General features: G+C 35.4%; 1 protein-coding gene across 8 annotated transcripts in view; it reads left to right on the top strand.

The window, feature by feature from the left end:
* The window catches only part of pleca (plectin a), a 192,656-nt gene that overhangs the window by 13,300 nt on the left and 157,625 nt on the right, over window positions 1–21,731 (top strand). Inside the window, exon 1 of one of the 8 annotated variants that reach the window (XM_051955510.1) lies at window positions 6,498–6,904. The exons of the other annotated variants lie outside the window; for them this stretch is intronic. Within the exon in view, the coding sequence (XP_051811470.1) occupies window positions 6,814–6,904 (91 nt within the window). The 5' untranslated portion in view covers window positions 6,498–6,813. Of the gene's footprint in view, window positions 1–6,497; window positions 6,905–21,731 lie in introns of those variants that run through there. 8 annotated transcript variants of the gene reach the window in all.

Below are 21,731 nucleotides of genomic sequence, written 5' to 3'. Positions count from 1 at the left end.
GATTATCAAAATAATCAATAGCTGCAGCAAAGTTTGTCTAAAAAATGCCAGAAAATGATGAAAAATGCCTGAGAAGGTGCTGTTCCATTGACCAAAACCCAAGTATATTCATGAAGAACTAAGAAAATTGGCAAATAAGAGCATTAATTATTCTTAAAACCTCAAATCTTTGTTTTTGGGATGCATCAATCACCATTTTTCACCATTTCCTGACATTTTGTAGGCCAAACAACCAATTGAGTAATGGGGAAAATAATCTACAGATGAACTGAAAATAAAAAATAATCATCATTTGCAGCAAATTGTGTCTAAAAAGTGTAAGAAAATATTGAAAAATGCCCAAGATAGTGTCTTTATATTGACCAAAACCCAAATATAGTATAAAGGATAAAGAGAAATGGCAAATAAGAGCATTAATTATATTTAAAAACTCAAATGTTTGGTTTTGGGATACATTAAGCAACATTTGTTTACCATTTTCTGACCAAATTACCAACTGATTAATTGAGAAAATATTAGGTAGATTAATTGACGGTGGAAATACTCACTAGGTGAAGCTCGAGCAGACGCTAACTAGGCTAAAAAATACCGTTCTATGGGCTGTGACTGCAGTATTTGTATCTGTGGAACACTTGATTGCAAAACTCACCACATTTCAGCCTCTAATTAACATTCAGGTCTCCAACTTTTAAACAACTAACCAGACAACAACCACAAATCAGAGACAACAGGAGGAACAGGGAATGAACAGTAAAGAGGAGGTTGTGTCCCTCCTCAGATGTAGTTTTATTTCAGCAGAGGACATAAATTAGTGGAGAACAGAGGCTTTAATCTGATGTGTGGGCCGGCCGGTTGGCAGCGCAGCCCGAAACTGAAGCCAAGACCAGACAAAAGTGAAAATGTTGCTCTGAGAGACACCATCCGGCTGGCAGCGACAGGAAAACACTGGATGTTTTCTGTTTTTATGCCCTCAAAGTTACTCAGAGGCACAAATCACAGATCTGACCCATAAACTACCAGGATAAAAGAGCCGTAAGGTTCTGTTTGGTTGGAAGAACTGAAAGATTCTGGTTTGATTTTATCTTGAGGCGAAGCTGTGATTGACGTGTGAGCTGTACTTTCCAGAGACCACTTGTCAAACTGTCTTTGCTGCACACTCAGTGTTTTCCTGATTTTTCTGTAGCTGCAGTTTGATTTTCTGTCTTTTTCAGCGTTTATCTCTGCCAGTAACTCCAATAATCACCAGTTGCAGCGTATTTTGTCAATAAAATGTCAGAAAATAATGAAGACATTGAAAACCCAAAGATATTTATCAAGAAATAAGAAAAACATGTATAATTTTCCCTCTAAAATGACTCAAATCTTTGCATTTGGGTTTTGGGGAACAGTGATCGACATTTTCCACCATTTTCTGACATTTTATCGACCAAATAAGCAATGGAGTAATGAGGGAAATAATCTTCAGATTAATTGATAATGAAAATAGCCAACAGTCACAGCAGCCAATTTTGTTTATAAAACGTCAAGACGGTGCTACATTTACATTGACTAAAACCATGCGTTCGTGTAGCTGCAGTTTGATTTTCTGTCTTTTTAAATGTTTATCGCTAACAATTCAACACTTTGAAGGTCTCTAGAGTCAGTTTTCACCCTTTTTTTTGACATTTTATGCACCAATCAGCCAGTGACGTAATGGGGAAAATAATCTACAGATTAATTATTAATGAAAAATAATCATCAGCTGCAGCTAATTTGGTCTGTAAAATGTCAGAAAATAATGAAAAGTGCCCAAGACGGCGCCTTACATCGAGCAAAACTACTGACAGTGTTTACCTTGATTTCTCTGTAGCTGCAGTTTGATTTTCTGTCATTTTCACCATTTTTCTCTGGCAATAACTTCGCTAGCTGTTAGCTGCTGGCCGTTAGCCGCTAACTGTTAGCGTAGCATTAGCTGCTGTGACAGAAGCTAACTTCCTGGTTTGTGCTAGCTGTTAGCCGCTGGCCGTTAGCCGCTGGCCGTTAGCCGCTAACTGTTAGCGTAGCATTAGCTGCTGTGACAGACGCTAACTTCCTGGTTTGTGTTACTCGTTCAGTTTTTGTTGCTTGAGAGAGATGACAGAGAGAGGAGGCTGCATCAGAGCTGAAGTAGAGCATTTATCTTATCAGTAATCTGTCCATAAAAATACCAATAATCGAAAAAACAACAAAAAATCAGCCAAGATAATCGGTCTATCCCTCGTCAGAATGATGCTTGTGTAATCTGACTGCTGTTTATCTGCAAGTCTGATCAAATGCAGCTGCTCTTCTGTTGATTTGTTAGTTTAAAATGCTGCTGTAACTCACTACAGTTAATCTCAACACCATCAGAATATTCCTGTAACTCACTTTCAGGTCGTGACTCTTCGATGGGAGTCTGAGTCAGAGTGTTGAAATATTCCTCACATTCCTCGTGTGAAGGATTTATTTATTCAGAGAAATTTTGCAAGTTGCGGTTTCCTGCTGATGAAACTCTCTGAGTTCTGCTGAAAGCTGAATAAACACAAACTCCCTGCAGCTGCATGAGAAAGTGATAAGAGCCACACGTGTGCTGCAGGATTTCTGTCAGAGTGAGGAACGTTTCTGTCCAAACGTTGGTTCTGTAAAAGGTGGTGATGAATGAACGGATTACAGCAGAAATCTGAAGCTTTATTCCAGCTGTGGAGCTCATACAGATGCACACAAACACATTTTATAGATAATAAATGCAGCCCGATGTATTAATGTTTGCTTAAATTAATGATGTGTGACCACTTAAGAACTGGCGGCTATTAATGACCGACTATTAAATCAAGCACCACCTGTTTTGGTAATTCATTAGTTGGTTTCAGTGATTTTTAGAGTAAAATATGGTCAGAAATGTCTAATTCCAGCTTCTAAAATGTGAATATTTTTTGGTTTCTTTCCTCCTCAGTGATTCTAAAGTGAATATCTGTGGGATTCTGAACAAAATAAGATGTCATAACGTTTTCAAAATGGACATTTTTCACTATTTTCAGACATTTTATAGATGAAAGAACTAATCAATTAATGGGAAAAATAATTCACAGATTATTTGTTAATGGAAATAATCATCAAAGGCAGCTAATTTCATCTATAAAATGTGGGAAAATAATGAAAAATGCCAACAAAAAGTGTTGATAAGTTGACTAAAACTTGTGTGTATTCATAAAGAACTAAGAAAAACAGAAAATTACTGTCAAAAACGGATTAACGGATTAATTGATGAGGAAAATTATCATCATCTGCAGCTAATTTCATTCATAAAATGTCAGAAAGTAATGAAAAATGGCCAGAATGATGATTAGTTTTCAACCATTAAAATAATCACCAACTATTTTCATAATCAATTAAAATAGTGCTTGCTTCAGCAATTTTTTGAGGAAAAAAAAGGTCAGATTCTCTAGATCCACCTTAATGTGAATATTTTCTGGTTTGTTTCATCCAGTCTGGCATTAAGCTTAAAATCTGTGGGACTGTGGACAAAATAAGACATTTAAAGATGTTATTGAGGACTTTTGGAAACACTGATGAATATTTTTTTTTACCATTATAGGACATTTTACAGACCAAAATACTAATCAAACAGGAAAAGCACTCAGAGAGAGCAGTTCTCCGGCAAGGCTGTTCATTCGCTCATATGGCATTCTCAGAAATGCAGCATATTCTTATTAGTTACTGATGATCAGAAATCCCAGCACCATAGAATGTGGACATTTAATACAGATGTACCCACAAACAAAGTGACCTTATGCTGAGCACAGGTGTGTGTGCGTGATGTACGGATACCGGATCACGTGACCTAAATATGTAGCAGGCGGCAGGAATAGATGGGACTCAGAAACACCCCCACAATTTAATCAGTTGTTCCTTGTATGATTTCCAATGGATAAGTCCTGATAAGTCCTCAGTGGTGGATTTGTAGTAGAATCACAATCATGTGATCATCAGCAGGCAGCTGACGTAGTGTTCACTGGTTGTCATGGTTACAGTGACACCGTCCTGCTGTCTGGCAATGAAACAGAAATCCTTAGCAAATCTGTGGATCCAGACTATAAGCTGTATCACTGATAAAATCTAATCATTTGGTCCTTGTGTCATTTCTGAGCTTCCCTGAAAATTTCATCCAAATCCGTTGGTCTGTTTTTGAGTAATGTTTCACACACACAGACAGACAGACAGACCGATCGTCACATAACTCCTCCACGTTCCTTGGTGGAGTAAAAAACTGGCATATTATGGTAATAAAAAAGGCATGTTAAGCTTTGAAAAGGGTTAGTTTGTATATTACAAGACGTGTTTTGTTGGAAAACAATATGTTCTGTGAAAAAAAGCACCTTTTGGACACTACATTAAGAAATGACATCTTGTTTTAGAGTTACTGTTGATAACTTCACTGCAGAAATCAGCTCTGGAAGCTTTCCTCGTGGACGTGCTGTTTCTCAGAATGAAACATTTCCTCCGACTGTTTCCACAGAAAAGTCCTCAGAGTTTCTTCCAAGTTTCCTCGTAGGAAGCGTCGCCTCAGTTGTTCTTGGCTTCTCTGCCTCTCTATTGTCGCTGGTGGATGTGTGGGAGTCTGATTTAAATCTAACATCAGACTTTAGTGTTCGCTGAGGTTTTGTTCCAGTTTGGATCTCCAGAGCCAAAGAGACGGACTCCTGCTGACGCTGGAACTCATCTGTAGTCTGTGGATCACTGAGACATGAACGGAAATGTTCAGTTTCACCCAGACAGCGTTTCCTCTCTGCTCACTAACTGTAGGAAGATGTTTCACTGTGCTGAATGTGTCTTTCTGTGTTCACTGTTTCTGAGCTGTGATGTATTTATTTTATTGATCCAGTATTGATTGATTTTCCTCTTAGTCTCTGTAGAAACAGCCTGCAGTTCAGCCTGGAAACTTTTCTATTTTTGGTGATATTGTAGGTAAAACACAGAATAAATGGATTAAATGGGACCATTTTTTGGGCTTAGCTTTGGCTAATGTTCCTGATAGAACTGGATGTCACACATGATTAGTTCAAGGACCGTCAGAAAATTAAAAATCTGACCATTTTCACTGTTTTTGCAAGTTGCTGCTCTGATAAATTGTGTAACTTTGGCATTTTTTTAAAATAACATGCCTTCTTTTAACAAAAAGTAAAGATAAACTTAATTGATTGCTCAACTGAGAAATTTACAAATTCACTTAAGATACCATTTTTTAACATCACGTCTATTTTAACTATAAAATGCCTTTTTTAAACTATACCACGTCTATTGTAACAATAAAATGCCTTTTTTCCATGTAACATATATATTTTTTAACACAACATACTTTTGTAAACATAAAATGCCCTTTTTTTAACATTACGTGCATTTTTTTGCAAAACATGCCTGTTTTAAAATGCAAAATGACTTTATTTTAACTTAACATACCCTTTTTGAACACCATAACACACATTTTTAACATAAAATGCCTCCCTTTTTTAACATGAAACACCTTTATTAAACATACCATATTTTGTAAACATAACAATTTTTTTTAAAAAAAGCAGTGTGTAGTTTCCGAACTAGCATGTTTTTTAACCATAGCATACATTCTTTTAAAACAACATGCATTTTTCTTTACAAAACATTTCTTCTTTTAACAAAACATAGCCTTTTTAAAACATAAAATATCTGTTTTTTTTAAACATTAGATGCCCCGTTTAAAAAAAAAAAACAACTAAAGAACTAATATACCTTTTTCAAAACATAACATACGGTACCTTTTTGACATAATTTTTTTTACAGAATCTGTTTTAACATAGCATACTTGTGTTAACATAAAGTGCCCTTTTTTTAAACATACCTTGTTTGTATCTTAGTTTTATTTTTTCTTATGATCATGTTTTTACTCTTCTGTACAGCACTTTGGTTAACTCCTGTCTGAAAGTGCTGTATGAATAAATTAGATTTTTTTTAACATAAAAACCCTGTTTTTTTAAACACCAGATTACAGTTAACTTTTAAACGCAACATGATTTTTTCTTTGCATAGACATACATAAAATGCCTTTTAAAAGTGCTTTCAGGTTTTGGGGTTCAAACTTAAAGACTTTGGAGTTCTTAATCTTGTGTCAGACATGAATGACACTATTTAGTTTATTTATTTATTTGTGATGCACCGTGCAGATAAACATTAATCTGACAGGAGAACAGATGCATTGCAGTAGATTTAGCTACTGGCTGACTTTTAAGTGCAGTTCTGTGGGCAGGTTTGCACAATAATAAATGTAAAATGCGACTATAAATGTGAGAAAAGTGAGCTTTACTTTGCTTTGTTCTTGTTTTAAACTCTGATTTGTCTTCTGCAGTGAAGAGGTGCGGCTCTCTGGCTTTCAGTCTGAACTCTGCCGTCATGTAGTTCAGGGAATATGACGTGACTTAGAGGGGAGCCGTTCTGGGAGGCTTTCTTTCTTTAAAGCTGTGAATCGTAGAGAATCCGCTCGGCCCGGTTTGTGCTGCAGCAGGAACTCAGATAACCCCACAGCTCCAGCGTTTGTTGCTTCATGCGTGCTTGTGGACGGTGCGTTCGGGTGCAGCTGGTGTCTACGTCTGCGGTGGTTGTGCCTTTAAGAGGAGGGTCTGCTGCCAGGCTGAGGGTATTTCTCAAGCCCAGGAGGGGAGTGGTGGTGGTCTGGAGAGATCCTCGGCTTCACAGGGAGGAAGGTGGGCTCAGACTGAAAGGTGGCCTGGAGGCCTGAAAAAAGGGAAGTTTAGAGGGAAGTTTGTGTCCAAGCAGCCTCTTATCAGCATGTCCATGCCCATGTTTGACCCAAGTCAGCGTCTGCCAGAGGAACAGGACTATGTCCAAGCCTATGAGAACGTCAGGGAGAAGTACAAAGGTAACAGCAGCCCCCCGTCAGCCGCTTTATTCTCATTTTACTGAATTACAGCCGTGTCTTAAAGCTGCTTTGAATGGCAGGTGGGTGTGTGGAGGGAGTACACTGTAAAAAATGAACATGTGTTACACTTTAAAGCTTTAGATTTCCAGGTATTTACCTTTTTTCTCCCTCATATTGTGTTAAAATATGGATATCTTGGAAAATCACAGAAAAAAGTATAAATTTACACGCTGACTATAAAAAACAGAACAAAACTGTAAATATAGTTCACATTTTTACTACTAATAATTAGTTATTTCACATTATTTGACCGTAAACGTAGACTTTTTTGTCTGTCAGCTAAAAATATGAATAAAAATGATTAGGAAAAATAAATTAAGGCTTGAATAAAGGTCATTTACTTACAGATAATTACAGATAAAATCTTGAAAAAGGTATCATTTTCATGCTAACTTTAAAAAAGAAAAAATAAGGTAATTTGTTCATTTACAGCATTGGACCATAAAGGGACCTATTTTTTTTAATTTAGCAAAAATATAGTTTTAAAGATATTTGCCCTTATTTAAAAGTAAATATATAAAAAACAAATTAATATATATTTTTTAAACTGATGATGTAAAAGATTTTGCTGTTTTATAAAATTACCATATTTTTTACTTTATTTTTAATTTTTGTAGATTTTTTCATTTGTTACTTTATTTTACAGATATTTGTAATATTTTAAAACAAAAAAAATGTAAATTACGGACAGAAAAATCACAGGAAAAAAAATGTAATTTACATATTAACTGTAAAGAGAAAATAAAAGTCAGATCTGTAAATATAGTTCACACAAAAAATATGTAACTAAATTACAAAGTTTTAATTTTACTGTTTTAAGATTAGCAACAAATCACAAATTTCTAGATATTTTCTGTTATTTAAAAGAAAATATGTATATATTTCAGAAATAAAACCTTTAAGAATCAAAGACAAAGGTATTAATTTACAAGACAACCCTAAAAACAATGCCAAAGCTGTAATAATGTCCATTAAAATCTTTTTTTTGTAATTTGTTCTTTTTTGATTGTTAGTTTGTTTGTAAACTAACACAGTTTTGTCTGCCAACTAAAATATCTTTATTTCACAGATATTTGCTTTTATTTGAAAGAAATGTTATGTGAATTAAGGAATATTTTATAGAACTCTAATGACAATTGTTTAAATTAAAACGTCACTATTTTTCCAGATACTATTGTTTATTTTTTACAATGTGTGACCATAAAATGACACTATTTTTTACTTTATTATATCACGAAATATGTCATAATTTGACAAGTAACTGCTGTTAAATCTATGTAAATCAAGGATTGCAAAAATAATAAATACTACAGAAAATAATGAGTAGAATCACAGAAAAAAGTAATCATTTACATGGTAACTGTGCCCTTTAAGATATTTAGCTGAATGTTGACTTGCCGTAGTTAGTTTTCGTTTTTCCACTGAAGATGTAAACTGCTGCTTTTTCGTTCCTCATTCACTTTTCCTCTGCTGAACCCTAAAGACCACATGTCTGTAAGTAATACTTCCGTTTTATGTTGAACTCACCTGTGATGGTCTTTTATAAAATTTCACAGCTCGGGCTGGAAACTTAAAAACGGGAGCGACGCTAATGCGCTAGCCTCTCTATGGCGTTTTCAATGCTAAGTTAGCATTAAGCTAAGACTTTGTTTAAATGTGTCCATATTTTTCCAAATAGTAATTTTTTTTTTGCAATGTGTGACCATAAAATTCCACTATTTGTGCTTTTCTATATCAAGAAATGTGCAATACTTTAACAGATATTTACTTTTATTTAAAAAAAAAAATGTAAATTATAGGTTGAGAAAATAAATATACAGATAATAATTAGAAAAATCACAGAAAATAGTATTAATTTAGATGCTGACTGTAAAAAAAGAAAAGCCTGAACTGTAAATATAGTCCATATCAAAAAACAATCTTTTTATATAATAACATTGCTCAATTTTCTTTCTTTTTTTCTTATTACTGTTTTAAAATCAGCAAAATGTGTTCATATTAGGGATAAAAAATGGTGAATGACTTTTTGTAAAAAAAAAAAAGTTTATTTATAGATTTTCCCTATTTTGTTAATTACTGATCGTATTGAGTGAAATAACATTGACAGTAATAATTAGAAATTAGAAATCTGTGTTTTTATTAATGTTAAATTGCTATTCCACCATATGTGGCCATAAAATCAGTTTGATTGTGTTTAAATCTGCAAAAGAAATCTTCCAGATATTTGCCATTATTTGCACAGTTGCTGTCAGATTTTTAAGGGTTATTTTTTTGTATTTTTTGCAACATTTTTTTTTTAACCTTGTGTGTTTCGTGAATGAGACAGCACAGTGAGGAGGATGTGTTAAATCCTGGTTGACTTACAGCCACTACATTGGCTCTATATTGATTTGCATGATAATGATGACGTTGTTTGTTCTCTGTGAACAGCAGAATTAAAATGGAGAGTATTCTGCTGTACACGTATAAAACTGAGCATCATATCCTTGTTGTCAGAGACTTTAACTCTCTGTGCTGAGGTCAAAGTAAGGGACTCAGCTGTTGCCTTTATTGACTGATAGAAAACCTCAGTCTGAGTAGAACAAAGAGGATCCTGTTATCTGCTGATTAAACCCAGAGGGAAACTCTGGACACGATGAGGCGACACATTTGGCTCAAATCCAGCAGAACAACTGGATCTGCAGCCAACAAGGCGTCACATCTCAAACACATTCACCTGAAGGCTGGAAGTCCTGACCTCAGTGCAGCAGCTTTAAACCAGTTCATTCACTTTTCTACTGTTTACATCCAGTAAACACCAAATACGTTCATGTCCAGTCTGACAGCTGAAAGCTTGATTCATTAAATGCTTGTTTTGAGTAAATCTTTCTGATTGCTTTGTGTGTTTTTGCTGCTGTTGTGTTGCTGCTTTCATTGATTTTTCATCTGTTTTTAGTTCATTTTGTGCCTATTTTTAGTCAGTTTTAGTCTCTTTCTGGTCATTTTAGTGTCTTTACATCCATTTTTTTTCTTTTTTTGCTGTTTTGCATCCTCTCTTCCACCATTTTGCACCTTTGTGTGTGTCTCTTTCTCATCATTTTGTGTATCTTTTTCATTGTTTTGCATATCTTTGCTGCTGTTCCTCACCCAGTAGTCCTTTTGTGTGTCTAATATGTGTTAGTTTTGCGTGTCATTTATTTGAGTTTGTCTTTTAGTGGTTGATTTGCACCTTCTTGTGTGTTTTCGTCACTGTTTTGTGGCTCTTTATGTTTGTAATGAGTAATTTTGTGTGTCTCTGCTGCTCTTGTGTTGCTGTTTTTTTATCCATTTATGTTCATTTTGCACATATTTTTAGTTTGTTGTCGTCTTTTTGAGTGTCTCAACATCCTTTTTTTCTTTTGTTGCTGTTTTGCTTCCTCTTTTCCACCATTTTGCACCCAGTAGTTGTTTTGTGCGTCTCTTTGTGATCATTTCGCGTGTCTTTGTCACTGTTCTGTTTAATGTTCTGGACCTTTCTGAGTGTTTTTCATGTCTTTATTACTGTTGTGTTGCTGTTTTCATTGTTTTTTCATCTGTTTGTGTTCATTTTCACCTTATTTTAGTCAGTTTTAATCTCTCTCAGGTCATTTTGTGTGTCTTTGCATCATTTCTTTTTATTGTTTTGCGTCTCTTTGCTGCTGTTCTGCACCCAGTAGTCTTTTTCTGTGTCCAAGTTGTGCTCATTTTACATCTCATTCATTTGAGTTTGTCTTTTAGTGGTTGATTTGCACCATTTTGTGTTTTTGTTGCTCTTTATGTTTGTTTTGAATAATTTTGTGTGTTTTCTGACTGTTTTGTGTGTCTTTGCTGCTGTTGTGTTCCTGTTTTCATCCATTTCTGTTCATTTTGCACCTATTTTTAATCTGTTTTAGTCTCTTTCTGGTCATTTTGAGTGTCTTTACGTCTTTTTTTTTTGCTGTTTTAAATCCTCTTTTCCACCATTTTGCAACCAATAGTTGTTTTGTGTGTCTCCTTCTGATAATTTTGTGTGTCTTTGTCACTGTTTTGATAAATGTTCTGGACCTTTCTGAGTGTTTTTAATGTCTTTATTACTGTTGTGTTGCTGTTTTCATTGTTTTTTCATCTGTTTGTGGTCATTTTCACCTATTTTTAGAGTCAAACCAGTTTTCTACAGTTTGCATGCCGTAAACACAAACTGTGATCATTTACAATCTGACAACCGAATGCTTGATTTGTTAAATATTGAATAAATATGTTAAATAAATGATACCCCACTAAACAAACAGAAAACATAGCTGTCATATTCTCCGTTCTGATCACTTTGGTGCTATTGATTGTCCTTTAAAGCTCACAGATGACCTTCCTTTAACACATTTTAATGATTTAATGTGATATTTTTCATTAAACATCACGCTGAGCAGCTTTAGACCAGCCCACTCTTTCCCACATCTGTCAGCTTCAGTGCAGCAGTTAAAGCAGGTGAATCACAGAAACATCTGGATCTCATCTGTGTGACAGTAACAGCTGGGGCATCGATAGCACAGATTATAGAATGACTGGTTTGTAAAGTGCAGGTCATAAAGTGTCGAGTCTGTAGCTGAGAAGCAGAACAGATGTTTGAATGTTATGTTAGAAATAAACACAGAACTCACAACTGTACACTGTAGAAAAAAAAGTCATGAAAAATGTGAAAATATGGAAGCAAGTGTTCTAAAAAATATCAGTTAAAACCAGTGGAACAGTTTAACGATCAGAAACTGTAAAGAACAGTGAAAATAACAGCAAATGTCAGTAAAAGAATGTCTTCAGCAGATTTGTAGACCGTGAAATGGTGGAATTTCATGGTCACACGTTGTAAAAGAACAAATTATTATTTCTAAAAACATGGTTTTTGATGTGGACATTTATTTATTTTTATTTCATTTTTTTGTCTTTACAGTAAATACATATAAAATATTTTTTCAGTGAGTTTACACATTTCCAGATGTATATAATGTTATTTAACAAAAGAGGAAAATCCAGTGAATTTTTTTAATGAGTTCCCATTTTTCCACATTATGTGCCTTTTTTTTTCTGTCAAATAACAGCAAATATCTGTTTACAGCATAATTTAATCCAAAATAATAGCAATCATAAATTAATGAACTGTAAAAGTATGCATTTTGTGTTTATAATATTAGTAATTCATGTGATTTAATATTACCATGACATTATATAAATATTTGATAAAATATTACATTTTTTCGTATTGTTTTTATAGTAACTATAATAAGTGATGCACATCATATATTTATTGTCTTTTTTATATTAATATTTAATATAATTTAGTGATATAATATAGTATATAAAACATCATAATTAGAATAAAATATAATATTGTCAGCTAAAATAATTATATTCATATTAATACAATCATATCAATTCTAATTAGTAATATAAATGATATAATTATTGTCTTTTTAAATTAATATTTTGTAACATTATAAATATTGTAATGCAATAATATTTTAAAATTAAATAAAAGTAATTATCTAAAATAATTAGAAAATGAATATTGCCTAAAGTTTTATAAATAATTATATTAAATTATTTTGAAATTAATATTAATGAAAATTATATGGATAATTTATATTTTAGTTAATATCAAATAAAGTTCAAACTAATAATACTGAAAAGTTCATGGACAGTTCATATAATAATTAATCTTGAATTAAATTAAGATTAATATTACTGATAATTGAATGAATATTTTAAGTTAATTATCTTCTCTGCTGACCACGGGGGATTTTACTTTTAGCTGAAATGTTGACATCGGTTCAGACTTCACAACACTGACAACAGATCTGGTATCAGTCACACAACTAGTCATTAATAATCAGCTTCTGCCTCTAACGTCAGCTGAATCTGACATTAAATCAGTCGGTTCTCCGTCTGAAGCAGCGCTTTTATTGCAGCGGGTGACGTTTAGTTTCCTGTGTGATGATGAAGTGTTTGTGAGCGTCAGAATAGTAACAGAACTGATCTATTTGTGTAAAACATGCAGCTCTGCTTTAAATAAACCGCCGCTCCTTCAGTTATTCTGGTGGAGACAAACTGAAGTCACTCCTGACATTTAACGAGACGCTGCAGGACGACCTGAAGGAAATCTGAATGGACTCAAACCGACTTCTCATCCATTCAGGGGGTTTTAGGGGAAAAAATGTCTCTAAATTAACTGAAATGAGTCACAGAACACTGAATTTTTTCTGCCTGCGAACTTTATTCACCAAAACTAATCATAAATAAACAAGAAAAACTCGTATTTGCAGCATTTTGCATCAATAATCGGATTATTTTATAATTAAATGATAAAAATGCTCTTAGATCTGAACATATTCTAATGATTTCTGAAAATACATCAACTGGAGATCCAGAAGTATTTGTCTTTTTGGTCTTTTTGTGCGTTTTTGTCATTGTTTTGAGTAACTTTTCTGTATCTTTCTGATTATTTAGTGTGTCTTTGCTGCTGCATGCGTTTATTTTGCATCTGTTTATGTTTCTTTCAGTTCATTTTTAATCCCTTTCTGGTCTTTAGTGTGTCTTTCTCACTGTTTTGTGGCTGTCTGTGTATTTTGTGTATCTTTCTGATAGTTTTGCATGTCTTTACTGCTGTTTGTGTTGGTTTTGCATCCGTTTATGTTCATTTTGTGTCTCTTTTAGTCAGATTTAGTCTCTTTTATGTCATTTTGAGTGTCTTTACATCCTTTTTTTTCTTTTTTTTGCGGTTTGCATCCTCTTTTCCAACATTTTACACCCAGTAGTCCTTTTGTGCGTCTCTTTCTGGTCTTTTTGTGTGTCTTTGTCACTGTTTTAATTAATTTTCTGTCCCTCTCTGATTGTTTTCTGTGTCTTTGCTGCTGTTGTGTTGCTGTTTTCATTGATTTTTACTCGATGTATGTTAATTTTGCACCCAGCAGTCTTTTTGTGCGTCTCTTTCAAATCATTTTGTGTGTCTTTGCATCACTGTTTTCATAGTTTTGCATCTCTTCGCCACTATTTTTGCCCCCAGTAGACCTTCTGTTGTGATTTTATCCCTCTTTACATTTAATCAGCATCTGATTATGTTAATTTTGCATCTCTTTTAGTTAGTTTTGATCTGTTTCTGGTATTATTGTGTGTCTTTTTAACAGTTCTGATTATTTTTACGTATCTTTCTGATAATTTTGCATGTCTTTGTTGCTGCTTTCATTGATTTTTCATCAGTTTGTGTTCATTTTGCACCTGTTTTTAGTCAGTTTTTGTCTCTTTCTGGTCGTTTTGTGCGTCTTTGCATCACTTTTTTCATTGCTTTGCCTCTCTTTGCCACCACTTTGCCCCAGTCATCCTTTTGTGTGTCTAAATTGCGATTTTATCTGTTTGTGATTGTTTTGCATCTCAGTTTATTTGGTTGATTTGCAATTTTTTGTGTCTTTGTCACTGTTTTGTGGCTCTCATTATTTGTTCAGAGGAAGTTTTGTGTCTTTTTTTGATTGTTTTCTGTGTCTTGACATCACTTTTTTCATTGTTTTGACTCTTTTCTGCCATTTTACATCCAGTAGAGTTGATTTTATTTCTGTTTTTATTGAGTCAGCATCTGTTTCTCTTTATTTTGTCCATTTTGCGTCTCTTTTAGCCTTTAGTTTTAATCCCTTTCTGGTCATTTTGGGCATCTTTGCATCACTGTTTTCATTGTTTTGCGTGTCTTTACTGCTGTTTTGCATTCAGTAGAGGTGGTTTTTATCTCTGCATTCAATCAGCATCTGTTGGTTGTCATTTTGCATCTCTGTGCATTCAGTTTTGTCTCTTCATGATTGATTTGCGTCTTTTTGTGTGTTTTTGTGTCTGTTTTTTGACTACTGCTGTTTGTTTCCAGTCATTTTGTGTCTCTAGCTGTTATTTTCCAGCTGTTATTTCAATCTTTTTGGCACAGTGTTGGTTAGTATGGATGAAGTAAATGTTCAGGAGACATAGAATAAGTTAGACCTTGTAGCTTCCATCAGGTTGGACCAGTTAGAAGCTGTGAAAACAATGGATTGTGCATAGATTGTTCGTCCTGCTGGTAAAAGTAATGGATTAATCCTGGAGGTTTGTTTATGAAGAGCTTTTCTCTTTATGAAAGTAACACTGCATGCTGTCTCCTGTCGACCTGGAGGATAAATAGTGATGCTTTTGTAGGTTTTATCATGATAGATTAAAAAACAAAACAATTGACATAAAACCAGTTTGAAGTAAATAGAAAAAAGTCCCCACGAGAATTGAACAAAAATGACAAAACTAGGGCTGGACCCGAATATCCAAATATTTGTTCTCTACGGCGGTATCCAGATATTAATTTTGGTATCCGAATATTCGCCCGGACGTTACGGGGCGGAACGAATATTCGGATATTCGTCTTTAATAGGACCCGAATATTAGGAGGCCAGAAAGCACTATTCGGACCAGCCCTAGACAAAACTCAAGTCAACAAGTAACCTGACTTTCCAATTAGACCAGAACAGTGAAGAAAAATCCCCAAATTCAAATAAAAATCAAATGTACGCTGTTCTTCTTGAAGCTCTTTGTAGCTCTCAGTTGAACAGTGACACTTTAACACGCTGGTATTTCATTGTTTGCGCTGATCTCATCTTGTTTGCTCAGTAAGGTGAAGCTCTGTCATTAAATCCAGCCTGTCGGGTGGATTTTAAAGCTTTCAGGCTGTTTTTAGACGCTCTGATGTATACCTGCAGAGGATCAGTTTTTATCTGGTGGACTCTGTGAATCACCGCTGAGTTTGGCTTCGGCAGATAAACTCCTCGTCTTCTCTCCAGCTCTCGGCTCAGATCAGTTTTCGCTGCAACTCGACCTCAAGCTCAAAAATAGTCGTAGTCTTCGCATGCACAGATGCCACTAGATGTGATTAGTCTAATTCAGCAGCAGCTCGTAGTGGAGCTGAGTGGAGTCGAGTAGCAGAGAGAAGGCTTCCATTTACGACGACTATACCTGCTGCCTGACACCAACACTCAATAAATACTGAACAAAACACATCTATTCATGATCTATTGGACGAGTCAGAGTTTAAAAAACACCCACAGTGAAGCAGGAAGTTATTTAGGGATCCTATGAGGGGCTGTAACTAAATCAAAGTCTGTTTATTAAATGAAATATGAAAATAAATCCGTTTGTTCTGCCAGTTTCTCGGAATCACAAACTCATTTTTACAACATACGAAAACAGCGAGTTCAGCTCTCCAAAGTGGAAAATATTTGCCAAATTTAATCAGTAATTAAGATTCTGACATCCAGAGCTGCTCTGAAATTACTGAGAGAGAAAAAATCAGTCACAGAAATGCTGTAAAATTCATAAATTATAAAAAAGGGAAAACAGCAGCAAATGTCTTCAAAATAAATAGAATTTCAGTGGATTTAAATACAGCAAAACTGTAATTTTTTTTTTTTGCAAAAATACAAATATTTGATGTGGACAATATTATTATTTATTTATTAATTCAATGAATATGAAATTATAATCATTAATATATTGCTTATTGTCTATTATACGTATTCTAAATGAATATATTTGTTTTATTATTATTAATAATATTATTACTAGTAGTAGTAAACAATAATACATTATATTATAAAAATGTCCATAATGATGATAAAAATAATAACTATTATTGTTGTTGTTGTAATTATTGAATCAATATTGTATTAATAATACACAATAAGTAATATATTAATGATAATAAATAAATAACATAAATCATAATAATCTAAATTAATGTATTGATTTTATTATTAGAATTTATTATATATATACATGTTTATTAAATTTTGTGTAATTTAATAAATATGCAGAATAGGAACAACTCTTGATTTTAGTTGAGTTGAACTATAAAAAACAGGAAAATGGACTAAATTACAGTAGTTGAGTAAATCTACTTAGTTACTCTTCGTTGCTAGTTAATATTTAGAGTGTTTTTTTCTCAATCTGCAACATAAACTAGAGTTATGAAAGAAATGCTTCTGAATTTTAGTGGAGTCAAAGCATAAAGGAGCAGAAAATAGAAATCAAACTGACACTAAATCACAGTGAATTCATAAATTTCCTCTCCGTGTTTCCTCTCTTTGTGATGACCTCCGTGTCAGAGGACGTCCTCATAAATGATCTCCACAGATGTTCACACCTTCATTCCACCCACAGAGCTGCAGATTCTCACCTGTCTGCTGATTTAACGTCCGTCTGTCAGGTTTCTGTTTGTCAACCATAGCGTGACCTGAATACTGTATAAAACACCAGGATACTAGTAGAACTGCACAGTCTGGTGTCAAAACAGGTCCGGAAGCAGTTACAGAAGGTAAATGTAATATTCCTGTTCAAACAGCAAACCAAAACGTTGTTTGCACCAACAGAATCAGTGTTTTATTATTGGTCACAAACAAACAAGGTGAGGATATTTTAATTAAATATTTGTATGTTTGAGTGCAATAGTCTGAATATGTTTATTATTTTCAGCATAAAATGTGACGTCTGTGAGTTCCAGATGTGAGGCAACCAAATAATAAAAGTGACAATCTGATTTATAGTAAGTTAGTTTGTCTAGTTACTTTTGGTCCCTTAAAAAGGTGGAGGTTGCATAGAAAATATGTTGTAATTCCTTCACCGGTCACCTGATCTGGATGTAAATACTGTCAAATTAAAGCTGCACTGAAAGCACGTCTGGATTGTTTGATTTCTAATCCACTGTGGTGAAGTACAGAGCAAAAATGATGAAAGTTGTGTCCTGACTGTAGACATTACATTACTGTAGACATTGTGTGAATAACACAATAGATAGATCCTTTAATAATCTTTTACAGGAAATGACAGTGCTGCAGCAGTTTCAGAACAGACATAGCAACACACATTTCCTCAAATAGCTTCCAGACTTAATAAGTTAAAAATAAAACTTAATTTAAACTCAAGACACTTGTGCTCCAAACAAGAAAGATACACAGTGAATGAAGGACCTAGGAACCCTGACCTACCACTATACACACCAGTTGCTACCAGTTAGCTAGTGCGACATGCTGAATACCTCGTGCCAACTGCTAAAAAGTGACAAAGAAACTATACATGTAGATTCTCCACTCCTGCTAGTGCTAACTCTAAATGCTAATGCTAGCTGCAAGACTACTACAATGTCCAAAGAAAACTTACCACTGACAAAGAAACTATACAAACCAGCTCACCAAACTTGCTAGTGTTACGTGCTAATGCTAACTGCTGATTGCTAAAATACATCACTACTTCTGCTTAGCTCACCACAAACAGAGACTATAGAGTTCGGGAATGGACGTCATACCGCAATGGATTATGGGATGCGCCCGCCATGTTTAAACTGAAACTGAAAACTGAACAACGAAGCAAAGCAAAGATATATGGAAAAAATAGGATTAATTGATGGGATAGATCCATACGAGCACAAAAGCTGGTTCAGTGACTATGACCTTCTGCCTAACCTAACTTTTCCAGATATTTTCGCCTATCTGGTTTGTGGAACAAGTGCCTACACAGCTCAACAGTTTAAAAGTTATAAGTCATTAGAAGCTCACCAACTATTCACCAGCGGATGGGTCCAGGATTTGACTGACAGATGTTTAGCTACCATAGTGGGCTAAGGATATCACGATTGACAGGCACAAACAAGAATAGAAAGGCAACTCACCCTTATGGAAATGCCTGGAACAAACGAACATCCTCTTGGGAAAATTGTCTAAAGAGATTAACTTTAGTTTAATGGCAGCAATCCAAGCCATTCAGCATCTTTTTGTCATTTCAGAGATGTCGCTCCTCTGATGTCTTTTCCAAGAGGAAAACTGAAATATTTTAGTCCGTTGGTCAATTTTCTCCCATACCAGTGGTGAGACTTACTGTCACAACCCACCACATAACATCTGTGCCCCATTGTTGCTGATGACCAGAAAGTTTGCTTGCTAAAAACATGTAAAAATGTGTAGGTTTTTTATGAGGCCGGTCGTGAGCGGGCCAAAAATCCCAAGATGCTTTGTGACGTGACGTCACAATCCCAAACTCTATACATGCAGACTTCATCTACAATGCAAGTAGCAACTGCTAACTGCTAATTGCTGCTGCTAATTGTATTTGTGTTTATTTTTGTGCAAAATTATTTTTGTGCATTGTAAACCTTACAGCAGCTGGAATAAAAGACTTCCTGTTCCTCTCAGATTTGCACATTGGTGTGATCAGTCTGGCTGAAGGTGCTGCTGTTGATCACCTTCAGGGTGTGGAGTAGGTCGATAGGGCTGGTCATCAGTTTGTTATGCCACCTGCTGGACCCTTTGTTGTCCAGCCCCAACCACTGAGCCAGCCTTCCTGATCAGATTGTCCAGTCTGTTTTTGTCCGCTGTGTGGGCGCTTTCTCCCCAGACCACAGCAAAAACCAGAGCACTGGCCACCACTGATTGGTAGACACTCCACAGCAATGGTTGGCAGATGTTCAATGACCTTAGCCTCCTTAAGAAATAGTCGACTTTGTCCCTTTCTGTACACTGCCTCCATATGACTCCTCCAGTCTGCACACCAACGTACCTGTGGGGGGCGACCAGCTCCACCTCAGTGCCCCTGATGGTGATTGGTGTTGGTTGGGTCCTCCTCCTGAACCTCTTGTAGTCCACAACTATCTGCTTTGTTTTTGTGATGTTGAGAAGGAGGTGATTGTGTTCACTCCTCTCCACAAAGTTGTTAATTGTGTCCCTATGCTCCTCCTCATCGTCCCTTTGATGAGGCAGACTATAGTTGGTGTTGTGTTGGAATCCGCTGTTAGATGGTGAACATAAATGGAGCCAGCACAGTTCCCTGTGGAGCCCCTGAGCTGCTCAGGATGGAGTTTGAGAGACTGATCTGTAGGGATATGTCCTGTGGTCTAAGGGAAAGGAAATCCAAACACAACGGTACCAGTGATGGATCCACCTTCATCTTCTACATCTTTTCCCCCAACAGTTGGGGCTGAATGGAACTGACGGCACTTGAGAAGTCGAAAAATGTAATCCTGACAGATGTATCAGAGCTGTCCAGATGTGTGCAGGCCCTCTGGAGCTTGTAAATGAGGGCATCACTGACACTGATGTTGGGCTGATATGAAAACTGTAAAGGATCCATCTGAGTTGACAGACTAGTCCTGATGGAGGAGAAGAAAAGTCTCTCAAATGTCTTCATGACGTGAGGTGAGCGCTGCTGGTCTGTAGTCACTGTGGTGAGATTTAGTCCTTTTTAGGGATTCGTATTTTGGATCTGGACCACAAAATGTCAATATTTCTGATTGTGCAGCGTGGTGTGATGACATGTCTCAGTATTTTCCAAGAATTGGTGAAGAAATACGAAGTTTTTCTGTTAAAAGGCAAAGAAATTTTATTGTGCAGCAGAATTATCCAAAAGGCAGTGCAAGGCGCTTCAGGGTTAGTTAATGCAGTTTTAGACTCGAATATTCTGGAGAATAGTCTGAAATCAAACCCTCAGTTTTCACAGTTTGCTTGATTCTGATTGGTCAGAGAGAAAGTAAATATAATAAACCAACACTGAAGCCAAGATCAGCCTTGAAAAGATCTTATATCTGAAAATCTAAGAGGATGCGATGAACCTGTCTGCAAATCCAGCTGCTGCTTTAGTCTCCATTCATGAGGCCACTTTATGAAGCTGTAATAGATGAATTCACTGAGTCTAAATCCCTCCCGATGATAAATGAATAGAAGGTGTGATTAGTTTCTGTGTCTCTGGGTTCAAGTCTGCAGAGAAAAGCTGAATCCAAACTGAACCAGATACAGCAGAGAAGAGACGAGCTGCTGGATTTAGGTTTTAGAGCAGGATTAGTGTCAATAACAGCTGACATTAATTATGTCACCAAGCTGCAAAATATTCCCTCTGTGGAGTTATTTTAATCTCAGGCTGAATCACAGCAGTTTGTTTTGCATTTCAGAGCTGTAAAAGTTACCAACACACCTGGGTTTAGCTGTTTTTAGTGGGTTCTGAATATAAAATTTAAGAAGATGCACTTTTTTAGGATGCTGTTTTTAAAATAAATGACTTCTGAGATCTCCGGAGCTTCCAACCGTCTTCTTAATCCCCTGGAAATGGAAGCTTGAAATCATCATAAAAAAAATGAACTTTCATGCTCAAGCGTTCACTATTCTGTAACCCTCAGAACCCACTGATGAGTTTGAAAAGAATGAAATCTTTAAAAATCACCCAAATTACACCATTTGTCAGAACTAGATTCCTTCTTTTATAAGGGGGACCATAATGGAATGAATAAATCTATACATTAAATATAAATTAACAGCAGAAAGTCTAGGTTTGTGCATTATTAAGGATTAATCAGTGGATCTTTGTGGTTTTGGTGCATCCAGCAGAAGCTAACTGGAGAATTTAGAAGGTTAAACTGATGCCTTGGACTCTGTTGTTTGCTTTGTTTTATACTTATTGTGATGCTAGCAGGTTGTGTTGTGTAACGGAGGATCGGTGTGTCTCCTGTCAGAGGTTTTAACGTCGGCCGATGGGTGTGAACTGAACAAAGTAAAGTTTACGAGCTCCTGATGTGTTTGTTTCCTCTGAAGAACCAAACAGGATCTGACTCTGGGCTCGTTTCCAACATAATGAACTTTTATTTTAACCACATTCTCATAATTAGCTCATAAAGTTACTCTGCATGAGTCAGTTTTTCTTGTTCATCGCCTCCAGCCGTATAAAGTAATTATGGTTAATACTCGAGTAATTAGTGAGGTCATGTAATTTC

Source organism: Acanthochromis polyacanthus, chromosome 11, assembly GCF_021347895.1.
Source record: "Acanthochromis polyacanthus isolate Apoly-LR-REF ecotype Palm Island chromosome 11, KAUST_Apoly_ChrSc, whole genome shotgun sequence".
NCBI classification, from domain to species: Eukaryota; Metazoa; Chordata; class Actinopteri; family Pomacentridae; genus Acanthochromis; species Acanthochromis polyacanthus.
Note: the sequence above shows the minus strand (reverse complement) of the source record. Positions and strands in the feature narration are given on the sequence as shown.